The 21,527-nt window shown below is 48.2% G+C and overlaps 1 protein-coding gene across 1 annotated transcript in view; it reads right to left on the bottom strand.

Moving 5' to 3' along the window:
* ZNHIT1 (zinc finger HIT-type containing 1) overlaps positions 1-2,694 on the bottom strand; it is a 108,830-nt gene extending 106,136 nt beyond the window's left edge. The window contains exon 1 of the mRNA XM_063929475.1: positions 2,445-2,694. Coding sequence (XP_063785545.1) covers positions 2,445-2,694 — 250 coding nt within the window. The remainder of the gene's footprint in view (positions 1-2,444) is intronic.
* Between the last annotated feature and the right edge of the window lie 18,833 nt (positions 2,695-21,527).

Below are 21,527 nucleotides of genomic sequence, written 5' to 3'. Positions count from 1 at the left end.
GGGGTAATTCCAAGTTGATCGCAGCAGGACATTTTTTAGCAGTTGGCCAAAACCAGGGCCCTCATTCCGAGTTGTTCGCTCGGTATTTTTCATCGCATCGCAGTGAAAATCCGCTTAGTACGCATGCGCAATGTTCGCACTGCGACTGCGCCAAGTAACTTTACTATGAAGAAAGTATTTTTACTCACGGCTTTTTCTTCGCTCCGGCGATCGTAATGTGATTGACAGGAAATGGGTGTTACTGGGCGGAAACACGGCGTTTCAGGGGCGTGTGGCTGAAAACGCTACCGTTTCCGGAAAAAACGCAGGAGTGGCCGGAGAAACGGTGGGAGTGCCTGGGCGAACGCTGGGTGTGTTTGTGACGTCAACCAGGAACGACAAGCACTGAAATGATCGCACAGGCAGAGTAAGTCTGGAGCTACTCTGAAACTGCTAAGTAGTTAGTAATCGCAATATTGCGAATACATCGGTCGCAATTTTAAGAAGCTAAGATTCACTCCCAGTAGGCGTAGGCTTAGCGTGTGTAACTCTGCTAAATTCGCCTTGCGACCGATCAACTCGGAATGAGGGCCCATGTGCACTGCAGGGGAGGCAGATATAACATGTGCAGAGAGAGTTAGATTTGGGTGGGTTATTTTATTTCTGTGCAGGGTAAATACTGGCTGCTTTATTTTTACACTGCAATTTAGATTGCAGATTGAACACACCCCACCCAAATCTAACTCTCTCTGCACATGTTATATCTGCCTCCCCTGCAGTGCACATGGTTTTGCCCAACTGCTAACAAAAATCCTGCTGCAATCAACTCAGAATTACCCCCTTGGACAGTCACCAATTGTGCAAGTTGACCCACTTAAAGAGATGAGAGAGGTCTATAATTTCCATCATAGGTACACTTCAACTGTGAGAGACAGAATCTGGAAGAAAAAAAAAAAAAGGAAATCACATTGTATTGTATGATTTTTAAACAATTTACTTGTATATTCTTGTGGAAAATAAATATTTGGACACCTACCAAGCAGCAAGATTTCTGGCTCTCACAGACCTGTTACTTCTTCTTTAAGAAGCTCTTCTATCCACTCATTACCTGTATTAATGGCACCTGTTTGAACTGTTTATCTGTATAAAAGACACCTGTCCACACACTCAAACAGTCAGACTGCTACCTCTCCACCATGGCCAAGACCAGAGAGCTGTCTAAGGACACCAGGGACAAAATTGTACAAGGCTGGGATGAGCTACTCTACAATAGGGAAGCAGCTTGGTGAGACGAGATCAACTGTTGGCGCAATAATTAAAAAATGGAAGAAATACAAGATCACTGTCAATCTCCCTAGACCTGGGGCTCCATGCAAGATCTCAACTCGTGGGGTATCAATGATCTTGAGAATGGTGAGGAATCAGCCCAGAACTACACGGGGGGACCTGGTCAATGACCTCAAGAGAGCTGGGACCACAGTCACAAAGGTTACCATTAGTAACACACTACGTCGTCATGAATTGAAATCCTGCAGCGCCCGAAAGGTCCCCCTGCTTAAGCCAGCACATGTCCAGGCAACATCTAAAATTTGCCAGTGACCATCTGGATGATACAGAGGAGGATTGGGAGAATGTAATGTGGTCAGATGAGATCAAAATCAAACTTTTTGGTATAAACTCCACTCGCCGTGTTTGGAGGGAGAAGAATGATGAATGGCATCCCAAGATCACCATACCCACTGTGAAGCATGGGGGTGGAAACATCATGCTTTGGGGCTGCTTTTCTGCAAAGGAGAGGATGAATTGGGCCATGTATCGTGAGATTTTGGGCAAAAACCTCCTTCCCTCAGTAAGAGCATTGAAGATGGGACGTGGCTGGGTCTTCCAGCATGACAATGACCCCAAACACACCGCCCGGGTAACTAAGGAGTGGCTCCGTAAGAAGCATTTCAAGGTACTGGAGTGGCCAAGCCAGTCTCCAGACCTCAACCCAATAGAAAATCTGTGGAGGGAGTTGAAAGTCCGTGTTGCATGGTGACAGCCTCAAAACATGACAGATCTAGAGAAGATCTGCATGGAAGAGTGGGCCAAAATACCTGCTACAGTGTGTGCAAACCTGGTCAAGAACTACAGGAAACATTTGAGCTTTGTAATTGCCAACCGAGGTTATATTACAAAGTATTGAGGTTCAACTTTCTGATTGTCCAAATATTTATTTTCCACAAGAATAAACAAATAAATAGTGTAACAATCATACAATGGGGGCGTGGCCTGGCTACTGAAGGAGACAGACACGCCTTGGAAGAGCTCCTGTGAAACGGGGCTACTATTTCTTTATATGACCCCTCTCTATGCTCCCTTGGTGCCCTAAGCAGCCCCCCTGTCTCTCCTGTTCCCCCTGCAGAGCCCGTTTGCGCCGCAGAATCGGGGAGTGGTTTTAACTGCTCCTGCAGATTGCGGCCTACAGGGCTTCCACAAGCCGGGGCCTCGATTTAGCCCCCAGACCGGCGGCAGCTCCGGGGACTTCCGGATCTGGCCGCGGACTGCTCCCAGACCTCCGACCTTCACTCTGCTGCTGGCGGTGGCTGGGAGACGCACCCCGCTGCCTACCTCTGCTGCCCGGGGGCGCCGGAGCTCTCTGCGCTGGACGGGGCCGCGGGAAGACCGGCGGCCATCTTTGTTGCGCGCCTTCGGGACTTGGGAGCTGGGTTGCATCCGCAAACTCCCTGATGCAAAGCGTCCCATTCCCACATCCAGATTGGAGAGTGCCCTGTTGCCGCGCCACTACGATCGGCTGTGAGGCTGCATTATTGATACCGGCTCCTGCCACTGCACGTCGGTCATTACCAGATCACCTGGCCCTTGCATTGGCTCCTGCGACGGTTGCTCCCTTTCCCTGCAAGACAGCATCTGCCTCTGACCTAACCTGATTGCTCCCTTCGCTTTTCACTGTGCAGTTGCACCATTCCTAGCAGCCATACATTCTGCTTCTCCTGTCAGCACCACGTGGATGTCCCCGGCCGGGGGCATACCTGTGGATATGTGAGGACCCCTGTCCATATATCCGATGATGCTTCTGTCTACCTGATGCTTGCCTGAAGCCACGTGGGGGGCTATGGCACGGCGACGGCCAGCGCATTTATACGTTACCAGGGATATGTGATAGTGGAGCACTACACTACTTTTCCTTACAGACCGACCTCATGGTGAGAGGCACACGGAAGAAAAAGGCCAAAACCAAGCCGGACGAGACTCCAAAACCGCCGACACGTCATTCGTCAGACCTGCGTCAGTTCTTAACTCCCACGACCACAGGCCCTACCACCGTTTTAGCTGCTTCGGGATCCCCGATTCTAAATACTCTGGGGGACGAGATGTCGGTGTACCGGAACCACGCGATCCCCTTTGGCCTCCTCTTCATCTTCAGAAATTAGCGAAATCCTATCTCACGTCATGTCACTTCCCACAAAACAAGATTTCTCGGCCCTAGAGAATCACTTGCTATCTACCATCAAACAGGAGGTTTGATGGTAGACCGGCAGCACTCCAACAGGACATGTCTCAAATTGCGGCTCGTGTTTACGTATTGAAGCGCCATGAGACATCTAGTATGGACACTCTAACTAAATTTCAAGAAGTGATTAACCATCAGAGGAGTGATATTTCTTTTCTCAAGTCACGTATTGAAGACATGGATAATCGTGGGAGGCGGAATAATATTAGGGTTAGAGGCCTTCCTGAAAGTGTCCAGCAGGCTGACCTGACGAATTCTCCGACAGCAATATTCGGAGAGCTTATCCAGTGGCGGAAGTTCCGGAGGCAACGGAGTCGGTCGCCGCCGGGCTCCAGCTCTGAAGAGGACACCTGGCCCGGCCCCGACCGTCTCCATTGCCTCTGCTGAGCTCCAGCCTCCGTGCGCAGCGGGAGAGCGCTCCGATCAGCGCTGCCGTGTATAGCAGCGCGGCACATGTCATACTTTCAGCAGGGGCAGGAGGGGTTTGCCGTCAGTGGGTCAGGCAATGCGCCCGCCTCCTCACAGCCCTGCTCACTCGTCTCCCGCCAGCTCTCTTCCCACCCCCGGCTCAGAGGGTCAGCTTGAAGTCGGGACTCGTGAGCTGCTGCCAGAAGATGCCTCTTCTATTGGTGAGAAGCAGCAGCAGTGGCTGTAGTGTTAGGGACATGGGCTGTGTGCGTATATACATAGGGTTGTGTGTGTATCCTATATGGAGCTGTGTGTGTGTACAGTATATACAGGGGCTATATGTGTGTCTATATGGGACTGTGTGTGTGTGTGTGTATGTATGTATGGGGCTCTGTGTGTATATACATGGGGTTATGTGTGTCCTATATGGAGCTTTGTGTGTGTATATACAGGAGGCTGTATGTGTGTATATACATGGGGTTGTGTGTGTGTCTATATGGGGCTGTGTGTGTATATATGGGGCTTTGTGTGTGTATATACAGTATATGGGGCTGTGTGTGTATATATGGGGCTTTGTGTGTGTATATACAGTATATGGGGCTGTGTGTGTGTCTATATGGGTCTGTGTGTGTATATACATGGGGTAGTGTATGTGAATATATGGGGCTTTGGGGGGGTGTATGTGTGTGTGTGTATATATATATATATATATATATGGGGCTGTGTGATATATGGGTCTGTGTGTGTGTGTGTATATATATATATATATATATATAAATTTCGGTAGGTCGGCACTCCGTGTTATCAGAGTCAACTGCCCCGGGGCCCTCCTATGTAAATGATATAGTCACTATGGTCCCTAGGGAGAGATATCACTCTCCCAAACAGAAAAAGAACCAGGCGGCACTCTGGGGACTTAATGCAAAAAGTACCAAAGTTTAGTGAAAAAATCACATCTCAAAGTGGCATAGCTTTGCCAACGTTTCAGCGCCGCGCAGGACGCTTTTGTCAAGGCTGTATGCTGTGCAAAGAATGCACAGCATACAGCCTACTCCTACTCCAAATCCATCGCGATGAACCTAACTGCTTCCCTGGATGTAGTTGCGGGTTTGAAATGCTCCTTCCCTTTCACCTGGCATGACGACAGAGTAAAATACTTGGGGGTAATGCTCTCCAACCACTTATCTAAAATATTTTCCCTAAATTTCAGCCCTCTACTAAAAACACTTCGCCTGGACTTTCAGAGATGGAGGAGATTGCAATTATCCTGGTTTGGTAGGATCAATGTAGTCAAAATGAATGCCCTCCCAGGATATTATTTTTCCTTCAAACCCTCCCCATACACATCCCTCCTTTGTGGTTCAGGGACGTTCAGAATCTCATTCGAGTATTTGTTTGGGGCAGAAACACACCTAGATTCAAACACGACATTCTCTTTCTGAGAAAACATCAGGAAGGACAACAGCTCCCTCATATTCCCAGCTATTACCATGCTGTGCAGTTAAATAGAGTCTTGGAATGGACGCGGGCTAAGGACTGTAAACAGTGGGTACTCCTAGAAGAGGGATGTCTTCAACATTATATCGAAATCGTTCCATGGTTGCCTACCCTTCCGACGACCGCCCACCCCACGGTCTCCCCCACGCTTAATCTCTGGAACAAGCTTAGGTTGAGGAACCATATATCCTCCAAATGGTCCCCTTTAACTTCCTTTCTTTATAACCCCGCATTTGTCCCAGGTCTCCAGGGGAAGGCCTTTGCTCCGTGGGCTGAGACTGGGTTTTTCAGGGTCGGTCAGCTGGTGAGATCGGGCAGGGTGCGGTCCTTTTCAGATATTCAATTCCTTTGAAATATATCGAGTGCTGATTTCTGGAAGTTCCTTCAGGTCCACCATTTTCTAACGTCATCCAAGAATCTCTCTGATATATCTAGAGATCTCACCGTTTTTGAAAAATTATGCGTTTCCACTCGTTCCCCTACACATGCCATTTCCCAAATTTATGCACTTATGGAAGACCTATTTCCTCAATCCCCTGCCTTTAAGATTTCCTGGTAGAGGGAAATGCCTAGATTAGCTACACAGGCTAACTGGGATTCTATATTTCGTAACACCCAGGCGAGTTCCTTATGTGTATCAACAATGGAAACTCTTTACAAGCTCATATATAGATGGTACAGGACCCACCATGTCCTTAATAAGATGTTTCCCACTCTCTCGAATCTTTGCTGGAGATGTAGAGGAGCCCCAGGGGGTTTTATGCACATTTGGTGGGACTGCCCTCTTATAACCACATTTTGGTCGGACGTTTTCAAATGCTCTGAGTTGATAGTGGGAGACGTGGTCCCCAGGGAATCAGAGTTTTGGCTCCTTAATCTTACAGGAGCACAGGAGACAAAATGGCGACGGAGCAGGCTAAGGGGGAGGGGCGCCGTGCGGCCCGCGGGCCAACGGCGGGAGAAAGGGGGGACGGGCAGGTATGCCCGGCACTCCCCCTTTCACACCTGGGGATCAAGTGGCCAGTAGGAAGCCGCAAGGGAGGGGGCGGACCAGAAGGGGTTAAAAGCCGGGGGCGGGGGACGGGAGGATTCGTACAACAGCACGGGCAGCGTTCAACACGCTGCTGCATCACACAAGGCGGGGAACAAAAGAGGGCATTACCGCAAGCATGGAGGTCCAAGGGATCCCACAAGCCAGGGCAGCAAGGAGGAGAGCATTGCCCCAGCGTTTTCGGGAGCCAGCCGGGCAGGAAAGCGTGCAGCACAGAGCGGACCATGGACGAAGGAGCCAGCAGCAGCATGTAGCAGGAGCTCGGCCGGCCGGAGCTCCCCCTGGTGGTCGGAGGGAAGAACATCCACGGCAGGACCCAAAGAAGAAGAGGTCCAGGGTTAAGCACAGAGCGCAGGCGGCGAGGAAGAAGGGACAAGCAAGGGAGCCCCCCAGCAGCACCAGGCAGCAATCGGTGAGTGCCACCCCGGGGATAGCGGAGAAGAGGCCCGTGGCTAGGGACGCAGACGTGCCTGGGGCGGGAGGGGAGGAGCAGGAGATCGGTAATGAGCAGCAGCCTTTTATCCCCAGCTCCCCAGCAGCACAGACAGTGTCACATACCCCCTCCCCGGCATACTCAGCGGGCAGGGGGGTCCATCAAAGCGGGGCAGGGGGGCAGCAACAGGGGTCGGAAGAGCTTAGCATTGAGCATGACCCGGCGGCAGATTCGCAGGGGGCATGGGTGTATCTGGCCTCCACGCAACTATTTAAAAAGGCGGTGCAGCCACCGCCGTTTACACCAAGGGACAGAGGGCAGCTTGAGACCCGTTATAGCAGGGGGCAGAGACAGCATGAAGATCGAGCAGGCAGGTCACCATATCAGCAGCAGAGCTCCCCCCAGTTCTTCCCCCCCCCCCCCAGGAGCATACGCATTGCCCTTCCCCTTACGGATACACTAGGGCGCAAAGGTCGCCAGCCGGGGCCACTTGCTACGCTTTTCCTCCACCGCAGGAGTTCAGCATGCAGGATCACGGCTGCCGCTGCTGCTGGGAGCGTTCTGAGGGACACTATCATAGGGACATGCGAGAGGACATTCATCAATTTTTACGCAGCGGCAGGAGCGAACAGCAAGGCAATCGGCTACACCATCACGGCGCCGGGCCAGCGCAAGAGGAGGAGCATCAGCAGGGGGGAGCGCCATCAGGGTCCAGTCAGACACCGTCGGGGAATCGCAGCACGGCCCACGCGGCACCCAGCGCGGCTACCACAGCAGCGCAACAGCCAGCAACCTTGGCGGTTACTCCAGCGGCCGCATACGTCACCAAGCCCAGCGGACCAGCTCAAGAGTTAAACGGCACGGCCAGCGCTCTGTTCAGCGTGGCCTCAGCGACAGCAACGCAGCTTCCTCACGCCGCAGCCAGCGAGAGCAATCCAGGAGTCGCAGTGGACACCAGCAGCGGGACAGACGGTTCTTCTTCGCGCAAGGATGGTGAGAACATCAGTAATAATTGCAATGTTGATACTGTGAAGGTTAATGCGGGGGTTGTGCATGACGTTAGCAATGCTATTGTTAGGTTTACAGGCGTGCGCGGTAGTAGGTCACCAGTGCGGGTTCATACGCAGGACAGTAGTTCTTCAGAATCTGAAGAGGACGAGGCAGTGAAGGTGTTAAAGGAACAGCTGAAGCTAGCAAGGGAGAATAGTAAAAAGAAGAAGACTAGCAACCCAGGGGTAGATGCGGCCGGTAGCCAGATGGCCACGTGAAGAAAAGGACAGGGGGGTTCCTGTAAGTAGGGGTGGTGGTAGGATGCGAGTTGGGGTCAGTGGCCAGGCGCTTGCCGAAGGAGGCTAAGAAAGAAATTGTGAGAGGAGCTTTCGTAGATATTTGCTCGCTTACAGTGGCAGGGTTGAGGGACAAAGAGAAGGCCACGCCAAAGGGGGGCGAGCCATCAGACTCCTACAAGACAATAGAGAATTGGTTGAGCGGCATGTTTGCCTACACGGTTGTTATACGGAGGCCTATCCGGAAGCGGCCATGGGCATGCTAAAGTATACAGATCTTATTTATTCAGCGTACAAGGAGTGCGGGGGCGCGGTGTGGCGCACATACGACGAGGCATTTAGGCGGAACGTGGCAGGCGATAAGCCCATTAACTTTGGAATCAGGGATTTAGATGAGTGGCTCAGAGCGCAAGCAAGCGGCTCATTGGAGAAAGGCCTGCCAGGGCAGAAGCCCGGTGCGGGGAGGCCTAGCACGCAGAAGCAGGAATTCAAATGCTGGGCATTCAACGAGTCACAGTGCACACGGGCACAGTGCAAGTTTAAGCATGCCTGCAATTTCTGCAACGCGAATCACTCGGGAAAAAACTGCAACAAGAAAAGGGCTAGTTACACACAAAAGTTACCCGCAGCAGGGGGGCTGGCAAAAGCAATTAGCCCTGTCAACCTGGGCAGGGTCCTGGAGGGGCTCTCCAGGTACCCCAAGCCTGACGAAGCCAAGCTGTTGCGGGCAGGGTTTGCCGAGGGGTTCAGGATTCCTATATCAAAAAGTGTGCCACCAACAGTTAATAGCAGAAATTTAAAGTCCATCGCGGAGCAACCGCTCGTAGTTCAAGAAAAAATCGTAAAGGAGCTGGTGCTGGGCAGGATGGCGGGACCATTCAGTTCCCCGCCAGTACCAGAGCTGGTGATTTCACCGCTGGGCCTGGTCCCTAAAAAAGTACAGGGGAAATACCGGCTCATACAGCACCTATCGTATCCAGAAGGAGCATCAGTAAACGATGCGCTGGATAAGGGTCAGTGTTCGGTGCAGTACCAATCATTTGATAGCGCAGTACAGATGGTGAGGAAGCAGGGCAAGGGCGCGCTCATGGCAAAGCTGGACATTGAATCCGCTTTTAGGCTGCTGCCCCTGCACCCAGAAAGTTTCAGGCTCATGGGTTTCCGTTTTGACGGGTACTGGTTCATAGACAAATGCTTGCCCATGGGATGCGCAATTTCATGCGCGTTCTTCGAAGCATTTAGCTCATTTCTACAATGGTGTCTGGAGGAACGCACAGGGGCGAAAGCCATAGTGCACTACTTGGACGATTTCTTGCTGGCAGGTCCACCGCAGTCGAGTCAGTGCGGACGGCTGTTGCAGGAGCTCCAGAGCATGCTAAGGGAATTCGGGGTTCCCATTGCGCAGGAAAAAACCGAGGGCCCGAAGACAGTAATATCATACTTGGGCATAGAGATCGATTCGGTAAAGGGGGAATGCAGGTTGCCGGCAGACAAGGTGGAGAGGTTAGGCAGGGAGGTCGCACATTGCGTGAAAGCAACGAAGGTTACGCTGGCTCAGATGCAGGCCTTGTTAGGGAGGTTGAACTTTGCGTGCCGGGTAATTCCCATGGGAAGAATCTTTAAAAGGCGGCTGGAGCAAGCCACGGCAGGCGTTAGAAAAAGGAACCATTTTATTCGCATTTCCAGGGAGCTTAGAGAAGATTTGCAAGTATGGGAGGAATTTATCCTACACTTCAACGGAGTGTGCATGTGGCAAACAGCAACCTCGCACAATCACGCGTTGCAGCTGTTCACCGACGCATCCGGGGCCACTGGCTTCGGGGCCTATCTGCAGGGGGAGTGGTGCGCCGAGCGGTGGCCAGCACGGTGGACGGACACAGGGCTGACCAAGAACTTGGCAGCTTTGGAATTGTTCCCAATAGTAGTGGCAGTAGACATCTGGGGGCACAGGCTGGCCAACAGGCGCATTCTGTTCTGGTGCGACAACTTAGGGGTGGTGCAGATTGTCAACAATCAAAGTGCGTCATCCCCGCCAGTTATCAGGCTGGTAAGGAGGCTAGTTGCGGCCTGCCTCAGGCATAATATCACATTCAGGGCAAAACACGTACCAGGGGAGCAAAATGTTTTAGCAGATGTATTGTCCAGGCAGAAGTGGGAGGTCTTTAAAGGCACTAGCGCCGCAGGCGCATACGTCAGGCTTAACATGCCCCTCCCGTCTTTGGCAGATAGTCGAGCCAATTTGAGTGACCTCATCAAGCAATCACTGGCGGCGAAAACGTGGAGAGCATACGAGGCCGGCTGGCAGAAGTGGCAACAGTTTAGAAGCACGCCAGGCCAGGAGGGTGAGGCCGCAGGACAGCGATTACTGGCATTCCTGGGTATGTTAAGAAAGGAGCGAGCTTCCAGGGATAAGGTTAGCACTACACTCGCCGGTATTTCCTTTTTTACAAAACTTGAGGGCGGCCAGGACGAGACCAAGACTTTCGTGGTGCGCACAATAATGAAGGGCTGGGCCAGGGCGGAGGGGAAGAAACCGAGCAGTAGAGAGCCAGTGACTATAGAAAGGCTAGAAAAGCTGGTCAGCGCGGTGCCGTTGATATTCAGGGACACGCATGAGGCTATGTTGTTTAGAACAGCTTTCATTATGGCATTCAGCGGAGCTTTCAGGGTGAGCGAGCTGGTGGCCGAGAGCAAGCAGGCACTCGGCTCGGGACTGCAGACTGAGAACGTAGCAATCACGGAGGACACGGTGCTGTGCAAGATACAGAAGTCCAAGACAGATCAGGGGGGCAAGGGTAGATGGGTTCGGTTGAGGGCACAACACAAAGCAGCGGTGTGCCCAGTGCTTGCAGTCAGAGAATATCTGGGCGTCGGGCCTATGGCGGGAAAGAATTTCCTTGTACACGGAGATGCGACTTCGCTAACTAAGTTCCAGTTCACGGCGGCATTTAAGAAATGCATTAGGAAGCTGGGGCGGGACGTGCGGAAATTTGGAACGCACTCGTTCAGGATAGGGGCTGCAACCTCAGCAGCCAACGAGGGGCGGCCAGTAGAGGATATTAAGGCGCTAGGTCGGTGGCGGTCCGAAAGCTATAAGACATATATCAGGCCCATAGTAGGAGGTGTACCGGCAAACTCGCTAACATAAGTATTCCACCCCACCCCCCCCCCAACAGGTCGCGACGGAAGGAGGCGCATATGGATTGTCGGGCATTCCTACGTTTATTGGGCGGCAAACAGGGCCGCTGCCAGGCCCTATGGACCGCAGCTGGGGCTCCCGGCCATGGTCGGAAAGGTATTCTGGTTCGGGAGGAGGGGAATGAGATGGCATGAACTAAGAAGGGCTCTTTTGCTCGCGGAAGAGTTTGCGGGTCGCCCAGATGTGATAGTGCTGCACTTAGGGGGCAACGACCTAGGCAAGGTAAAATCTATTGATCTGCTTAAGGCCATTGGGGTAGACTTGGCAAGGGTGAAGAACCGCTGGAGCTCGGCCGAGTTGGTTTGGTCTAGCATCATCCCCAGGCTGACGTGGTATGGAGCTTGGAGGGGGGCGGGTGTGGATAGAGCAAGAAAAAAAGTGAACGCAGCAGTGAGTAAGCTGGTCACGGCGATGGGGGGCAGCACAATACGACACAGGGATATTACGAGCTGTAGGGAGGGGATGTACAGGCGGGATGGGGTGCATCTGTCAGACGTAGGCATTGATTTATTTAACAACGCAGTGCAGGAGGCTTTGGAGGCAATGGTTGAGCATTAGTTGCTGGGTGGGGGGCTTCGGTTCTCAGGGTGGCCTGAGAGCCTCGGGTGGCGGAAACAAGCAGCGCGCAAGGCATAGGTAAAGGGGGAACCAGTCAAGGTTTGCAGACTCACCCTCGGAAAATGGGCGCACGCTCGGCACCAGCTTTGGACGGTTGGGCCATGTGGGCTGCGTGCCAAGCGAGCGTGAGATGCGCCACAGGGGGCGGGTTCCCTAGAGGGGTGTGGCTGTGGCGCCTACCGGGTAGGCGGGCACACCCCCCGGGAAATAATAAGGGGGATAACGAAAGCTTGCCTTGCCCACTGCTTATTTTTGGTGCCCTGCAACATAGGTAACGAGGTAACAAAAATAAAGCTGTGACCAGATTATTCATCCAAAAATCCTGCCTCCGAGTCGTCTATTCATGGGGGGGTCATAGCCGATTTAGAGGGACGCAGGCAGGTCGGTCTCTACCCCTTACCTCAGCAAGTATGCATTCCTACAAATGCTCCCTACTGAGACAACTTAGCAACGCTGCAAAGGCCGTTATACCGACTCTTTGGAGATCAGTCTCCCCGCACTCGATCAAACAATGGTTTAAAAAGATTGATCACTTCCTGGAAATGGAAGACCTTATTTCCTTCTCGATGGGAAGAACCGTCGATTTTACTGCCATGGGGTTCCCCAGGTGTGACTTTAAGGAGTCTTCAGTCTATTGGTCTTATGTAGTTAACTAGACCTTCTTCTATTACTCACTCAGATGAATCCTCAGTATCTCATAGATCTCCAAATGGAAGTTTTATTCCACCTTTCTTCTGTAGAGCTCTCTTTCTCTTCCCCCTGCTTTACTTCCTTTCTCTTTTTCTTCCTCTCTCTTCTTATCAAAGTTTGATTGTTGTACGGACAATTCTTCTATATATTTTAAATGCTTAAAATGCAGCTAATGGATATGTATGTCTGGAGATGTTTTTTTTCGTTAGATCTTATTGTCTGGGGGGGGGGACGCTGAATGCTGTACTATTGATTTATTGATTTGTCTAATGATTCAATAAAAACAGTTTAAATAAAAAAAAAAACAATCATACAATGTGATTTCCAGATTCTGTCTCTCACAGGTGAAGTCTATGATGGAAATTACACACCTCTCTCATCTTTTTAAGTGGGTCAACTTGCACAATCGGTGGCTGTCCAAATACTTTTTTGCCCCACTGTATATACAGGTTGAGTATCCCTTATCCAAAATGCTTGGGACCAGAAGTATTTTGGATATCAGATTTTCCTGTATTTTGGAATAATTGCATACCATAATGAGATATCATGGCGATGGGAGCCAAGTCTAAGCACAGGATGCATTTATGTTTCATATACACCTTATACACACAGCCTGAAGGTCATTTAATACAATATTTTTAATAACTTTATGTATTAGACAAAGTTTGTGTACATTGAGCCATCAGAAAACAAAAGTTTCACTTTCTCACTCAAAACATTCCGTATTTCATAATATTCCATATTTCTGAATATTTGGATATGAGATACTCAACTTGTACCTCACTATAGGACATTTATAAGGAAAACAGCGGTGGCCATTTTCATGTAGTCTATATAAATGCATGGACAGCGCCATTTTGGTGGTGATATTAGTACCCTTTAAAAGCCTCACAACAGCTGCTACTGGGCTGCTTCTTAATAGTGACTTTGGTACATTTAGGTAAACCAAGAGTTTTATTATAGTGTGTGTGGTATTTTGTAATGAATGCAAAATATATATATATAGATAGATAGATAGATAGATAGATAGATAGATAGATAGATAGATAGATAGATAGATAATGTGCCAAAAAGGTGGCACTTGGAGACTTGCAAACGTTTGCAAGTCTCCAAGTGCCGCCTGCTTGGTACATTGCATTACGGAGTTAACACTCCGATCCTGGAAGGCACGGGAGCAAGCTGTGACCGCTGGTGAGCGGACGAGTGCCGGGCCGTTCTGCAACGTAGATATATATATATATATATATATATATATAGATATATTTATATACCTCCACACAGGACGGCACTCACTACAATCTCGGCAGCATCCCCAGTGCTTTCTGTAGGTATGGTAATGCTGGGACCACATATAGTCCACAGTGGGTTGTTCTGGTGTGTGAGGTATATAGCTGTGTCTATGTGTTTGTATTCATTCCACTGATGACGATGGTGGAATAAACATTGAAATGTCTGCAGAACAGCGTGTCATTGACATTTATTAACCTGAGTGCCGCTGACTGTGCAATATATATATATATATATATATATATATATATATCATACTTACCTACTTTTAAAGTCTCCTCTCTTTTCAGGGGGCGGGGCTGGGCTGTGACATCATCAGGCCCCCTTCCCCACATTCGGAAAACGCAGCGTTTTGCCGGTCCGCGGGAAGGGGGCGGGGCTAAAATGCTGCAATTCGCGTAATTTTAACCCCTTCCCCACTCCACGGACCCGCAAACTCAGGAGAGTATCTTTCCATCCTGCCCGCATCACTAGTATGCGAGCAGGATGCGGGAGACTTGCCTACTCTTCTGGGGGTGCGGGGGGCTACCCCAAAAAACGGGAGCCTTCCGCAGCTTCCGGGAGTGTAGGCAAGTATGATATATATATATATATATATATATATATACACACACATATATATATATATATATATATATATATATACAGCAACAGCCGGCACTCCCATAACCTTTTCCAATGTGCTCAGGTGCCAGAAACAAAAAATGAATATAACTCCAACCAAAAAACGGCACTCAGAGACAATGTAGCAAAAAACAAACTATTATTCCCAAAGGTCAACGTTTCGAGGCTCAAAGCCCCGTCGTCAGGACAAAACAGCAGCAGTACACAAACATAAACATTACACTTACCCTCCTAAATACCCGAATGCCGCTGACGCCGCTGTCCTCCTCATCCACGCCCGCAACTCCGGACCCGCTTCCGCATACGTCACTGCACATCCACCTCCGTTTCCGGCCGTCGCCTAGGGAACAACCTCATGCGTTCCACCTGACTCCGGGCTGCGTTCCAAAAGGCAGGAAGAGACGCATGCTGATAATAACACGGGGGCGGAGGGGCTGCAAACAAGAAAGAAACAGTGACAACAGTTAAAAGGCATCAATACCAACAAATATACATACACATAATTTAAAGAGAACACAAACACACATATACATACATGAAGGAGCAGCACCATAACATGTAGATATCAAGAACATTCTAATTACACACTCAAATGCATAAACTACAGCAGCATATTCCAATTGATTTTTTCATTTAGACCACCCGGAGCACAGGTACCCAATCTCAAAATCCACTTGGTTTCTTTGGTTAAAAGGGGCTTAGCCCTATCACCACCCCGCAAGCTGAGAGGTACGTGGTCTATCATGAAGTACCGGAGAGACTCTAGAGTATGACCAGCATCCTTAAAATGTTTCGCTACCGGCTGGTCAATAGGTTTGCCCTCTAAAATGAGCTTAATGGCTGATCTATGTGCAGCCATCCTTTCTGAAAATTTGCGGATTGTCTGGCCCACATACATTAACCCGCATGGGCAGGTAATGACGGAAGGACATCAGCGGAGTGGTATGATGAAAGATTTTTAGCTCAGGGTCAGAGGACACAATGGGCCAAAGAGTCTTCGTGGCTCTGCTAATCCCTGCGCTTGAGGAAGTAAACTCACTGGGAAACGGGATCCTATTTTTAAGATGTTTCGTAGTAGGTTCTAGTAGAGACTGTCGGGACATGCCTAATACTTCCTCTTTTGTGCATTAAGAAGATTCAAGTCATAACCACGGGCAGCGAAATTCAAAACGAGCGCATCTATCTCCTCTGGAATCCCAGACGGATCAGATGCGATACGGGCTATCCTCATCATTTGAGACCGTGGGAGCCCTTTCTTAAGGGGCTCAGGGTGGTGACTGGATGCTAATAAAAGGGTGTTCCGATCAGTGGGTTTATGGAAAACTTGAGTAGACAAACGACCATTTTCAAGATGAATACTCACATCAAGGAAATGAACGTCAGTGAAGCTACAGGTATAAGTGAATTTAATTGGGGACCCCGACCCATTGATCCTACTTATAAGATCAACCAAAGCATCATGTCCCCCACCCCACAACAAAAATATGTCGTCTATGAAACGACAGTAAAGTAAAACATTCTTACTAATCTCAGAATCAGAGAAAAAGATTTGATGTTCCTGCTCAAACATAAAGATATTGGCGTACGATGGGGCCAATCTTTCATCATACCACTCCGCTGATGTCCTTCCGTCGTGGGAGGAACATCAAGGACAGAATTATGAGAACCGATATTACGGGGATGGGTAACCCCAGACCCCCTAATGTATATTACAAACCGTCAGGATGCTATCGTTGCAGTGGGTGTGTCACATGTAAATTCATGTTAAATTGTAAATCTTTTAAACACCCCCACTGCGATAAGATCTATGATATTAGATTTGTATTAACCTGCTCTACATCACATGTAGTTTATATCATTACCTGCCCATGCGGGTTAATGTATGTGGGCCAGACAATCCGCAAATTTTCAGAAAGGATGGCTGCACATAGATCAGCCATTAAGCTCATTTTAGAGGGCAAACCTATTGACCAGCCGGTAGCGAAACACTTTAAGGGTACTGGACATACTCTAGAGTCTCTCCGGTACTTCATGATAGACCACGTACCTCTCAGCTTGCGGGGTGGTGATATGGCAAAGCCCCTTTTAACCAAAGAAACCAAGTGGATTTTGAGATTGGGTACCTGTGCTCCGGGTGGTCTAAATGAAAAAATCAATTGGAATATGCTGCTGTAGTTTATGCATTTGAGTGTGGTTAGAATGTTCTTGATATCTACATGTTATGGTGCTGCTCCTTCATGTATGTATATGTGTGTTTGTGTTCTCTTTAACTATTGATAAAGCTAAATATTTATCGTATATATAACCCTTTATGAGGTCTAAGAACACTGTACGCTGTTTACTTAAGAAGTACCGTAAGGGTACGCAAGTTGCGTAACGATCGCTCAGCCGTAGGCGAGACGCTCAAGCGTCACGTTCGCTCACGGCCCAGAGATCACAGACAAGCACGCTATTGGCTATGACTAACGTAATGATTCGCTATGGCGTAACGGACGCTCGAGACCACGAGGAGATCACCAGCGGCGCAGACGCTCACAACGCAAAACCTTTATATCTATACCCTTAACAATGAAATACACAGTAAACCTGTATGTAGAGACAAAGTGTAAGTGCAACCTTGTGTAACCTAATTAACTACAAAGCTGTTTGAGCGTCACCGACGCTCAGAGAATTCTTAACACTATGAGAAAATACACAGATACTTGTTTAGGGTCCAAAGCCTATTAAATGTATTATAACTAATATACTTGTAAAAAGGAATCACAGTACAAATGATACACTACAATATAACAGAGACTTCCTAACCAAATAACTACACTATAAATACAATACAATACAATCTAATTAAGGGAAAATACGAGAGAAAGAGTAGAGAGAGAGAGAGAGAGAGATGAGAGAAATGGCTCACAGTAAGACAATATGATTACGGAGAAAAACTTACGCACAAGGGGAAACGATCGCATGCGCCTGGACATCCAGCACCCGATTTTCAGCAATGAGAACCGTTGAAGAGTGAGAGCTGGATGTGGTCGGCCTGCCTATTTATGCCCCACACACAATGCAATCTAATGGTCCCTACAATCTGATCGTCCATTGGACACAGGAATTCGGCTTCGCATTATAACAAAAGGTCATAGGTTAATTCATACAGGTGGGCTGTGACGATTTCCAACTGCTCAGGTGGGAGGGAAACTGGGTTTCCCGCCGCATGGGTAATAAAGTGCAAATAAAGTAAATGTTCATAAACTTCTTATGTTCATAACTATTCGCACGAGTGATTGATCTGCTTCAAGCCAACACCGGAATATTTCTAATTAAATATTCTTCCGATGGATACTAAACACCACTGTATTACTCCTGTCTGACCCTTTGTATCAAACAAAGAGGGATTCCTCTGTTCATAAACATTCTATATTAACCAAACTTTCAGAATCTATCAAAGGGACCATGATCTACAAAATACATTATTACTGAAAATATGTTACGATTGAGTCGCACGCTACAACCACATAAACTCTACCGTAAATACGCATACCATGCGCCTGCGGGTGCCCGCGACTGTGAGTATGCGCACGTACGGGAGAGCGTACGCATGCGCAGCACGGACCTGTGTGAGGTGCAAATATGGTAGTGTGCATAGAGATATTTTTCTGACTTTGACAGTCCACCCTTTGGCAGTCAATAATAACTGCCACTTCCTGAAAACATTTCAAAAGGAGAAAAATATATGTCAGGGGTTAATTCATTTCCATGGTTGGGTGAGGGAGGAGAGAGGAGTAGGTGTGAAGAGGGTATGACCTAGTGTGATAGCAGAAGCATGTGTGTATGAGTCCATGTTTGGGGGGGTCATGTATCATCGTGCCGTACGTGTTGTAAATCAAGCTTCGAGGTATTGCGAAGTATACATTTGAATTCCTTCTTATCCTGTGGTACAGGTCTGTGGATGGGCTGTCAAACTTTACCGAGCTCTTTTCGGATTTTGAACAAAATGGGGAGCACATTTTAGTTGATGATACATGAATGGGGGGATATGTGATTGCTGATATCTGTGCCTGTATTCCCTATACTATGTGTGTTATTACCTGGGGGTTGTAGAGATGAAGATGAAGAATACTTATGGAAAATGCAATGATATTCTATGTCAGGTAAATGTACATCTGTCGTCGAAGTTTTGTTCGGTATCAGTTGAAAGTCGTCTTCTTTGCGCTGTTTTGCTCATTAAGCGTGAGCAATAAGCTTTGTCAATGCCATTAGATTTACAAAAAATGTTGGGCTAGCGTAATTTTAAGAATTCTAGGGAAACTGGGGATCCATGGCAAAGTTCATCAAGTGTCCATATCTCAAGTGGTCAAAACTTCGTCTTTGGTCTATCCGTTGTCTGTATAGCGTCTCATCAACTTCCTCGTCCAAGGGGGTCTTGTTATCTTGGAGAAAAACCAGAAAAACAGGTGAAAGAAACGGACCGTAGAAATCGCATTTTCATTACATCATTGTTTCTATCATTGGGTCGTAAATCAAATCCAGGTTAATTACAGTTTCCTCACTCCTCAAACTCATCACTCTTTTACTTTGTTTGCACCTCATTAAAGCCTGCCCGCATCTAAATATCAATCCAATAGATATAACAACACCAAAAATACATAGAAGAAACTTTCCAACATCCATTATGACTCCTTGAGCCCAGTCTCCCAAACCGGAGAACCAATTTCGCGGGTTCAACCATGACACCCAACCAGTCAGCTCATTACCTACAGCAGCAAGAGTGAGATTGTGTTTTCGGCGAAATTCCCACTTTAATTGGAGAATATCGTCCATCTTTTGGTCTATGACCTCTACCGGATCCTCGGTGCTATTCGTGATATACGTGCAACACTTCACGCCGTACTGTGTTGCCAATGTAACACAATATCCGCCTGTCACTGCTGTGAGGTAATTAAGAACCATTCTATGCTGTACCAGTTCTGTTTTATAAGCTTGAAGTTCTCTTCCAGTGTATCTAAACGTGTCATCATACATTTCAGTGATATTATCTAACAAATTGGCGAGTGCGGAAATGTATCTATAATTCATCACTCCTCGAGCGGTGCGAGTGAAATCTAACGCCACCAGAACCTGAATCCCGGTGGATTCATGGATCAGATCAGAGGCCGGATGCTCTAACCTTTCTGACAGTTGTCTTTTAACTCGGTGCTCGTAATGAGTGTGAGTATAAGGAGCTTGGGCACCACGGTGTATGTCTTTCATTTTGTCATGTGTTACAGTCATCACTTCAGGCAATACTTTTCCAATATAACACAATCCCTCAGAGTTTGGGGCAAGCCACTTGTACGCCTTTCTCCCGCATATGAAATATGCATCATCGGGGAGAACATATGGGACGGAGAAAGACATTACCATATTACACACCTTCCAGGTGAAATCTCCTAGCCCTAATTCTTCCATCTGCTTAATGCACGTATCAGGTTGTACGATATGTGCACAGTATCCTGGTGATACTTCTCCAACTCTAGTAATCCTATTTCCTAAGGTGTATCTATACCGGAAAGATTTTCCTCTACTGGCTATGTGGCGTACAAGCTCTGTATCTGTAGGCATTCTATCAGCTCTATGTGAAAAGGTCATGGTGTGGTTACTCCATGACACTTCCCAATTTCCCGGCTTTCTGGGATTGGAGATGTTGAAACATAATAGGGACCTATCCACGTGGTATTGGTGGAGCTTCAAACTAGGAGGGCTGGAGATATTAAACCTCCGGTCCACCGGTCTCCCACCATTTAACTCAAGTACCTCCCCTATCGTTAAAGGAAATGGTACTAGCCCTGATTTGCTATGACCCTGAGGTACTTGAGAGCATACCCAACAATCTGTTTTGTTTAATACGTTACCCACTAAGGAGTGATAGTCACTCAATGGATGCCGGTCCATATGGATATTAAAACTGGATTGGCATTTCTTTATGCACCCATCCTCAATGACATTGTTACAGAGCCTACAGATACAGTTTTCTTCAGCTAACAATCCGTCACAATTTCTTCTATGATCAATGCTATCGGATCGTTTTCTGATACTCGCCTTTGCTTGTTGGTTAGGTTGATCTTGGAAAACTACGCCTCCATCTTTATCATCAGAACCCATTCCAGAACCTCTATCGACCTCCATGGTACTCTCGCCGGAACAGACTGCTCTGGTTAACATCATGGTCAACAGGAAAATCCGGATCACAGTCTCTTGGGGCAAGTCCATCTTTGAGGAGGAGATGAAGAAGAATGAGAAGGAGGAAAAATACATTTGAGGGAGAGGGGATGGGAAGTGGAGAAAAACAATAAAAGGGAGTGGGGAGTCGACAACAGCTCTCGGTCTTCAAGGCTCAGGTGCCGCCTCAGTCCTCCTGGAACAGACACTCCAGTGATACAACCTCTACCGTCTGTTCCTTATCACGGGACTTCTCTGGATCAGCAACCTTCTTGCAGTGGGATGAATGGACCCAAGTCTCTCTCTCAGCAACCTTCAATGCTGTAGTGCTAGTCAATAAGACCTGGTATGGTCCTTCCCATCTGTCAATAAGGCAACCTGAGCGTAGAAAATTTCGTATCATTACATAATCCCCAGGTTCAATGTCATGACAATTACTATCAGGTAGATCAGGAATCACCAACTTCAGATTATCATTTTGATTCCTTAACTGTTTACTCATGTTAATCAAGTACTTTACAGTCACTTCATTGTTACATTTCAAATCATCCTGAGGGTTAATCATGACATGCGGCTGTCGACCAAACAAGATTTCAAAAGGGGACAGATTAAGAGGGGACCTGGGAGTGGTTCTGATACTGTACAATACAATGGGTAAAGCTTCTGGCCATGTCAATCCTGTCTCTGCCATCACTTTACTCAATTTATTTTTAATAGTGCTGTTCACTCTTTCGACCTTCGCACTCGCC

The sequence above is a fragment of the Pseudophryne corroboree genome, chromosome 6 (assembly GCF_028390025.1).
Source record: "Pseudophryne corroboree isolate aPseCor3 chromosome 6, aPseCor3.hap2, whole genome shotgun sequence".
NCBI lineage: Eukaryota > Metazoa > Chordata > Amphibia > Anura > Myobatrachidae > Pseudophryne > Pseudophryne corroboree.
Note: the sequence above shows the minus strand (reverse complement) of the source record. Positions and strands in the feature narration are given on the sequence as shown.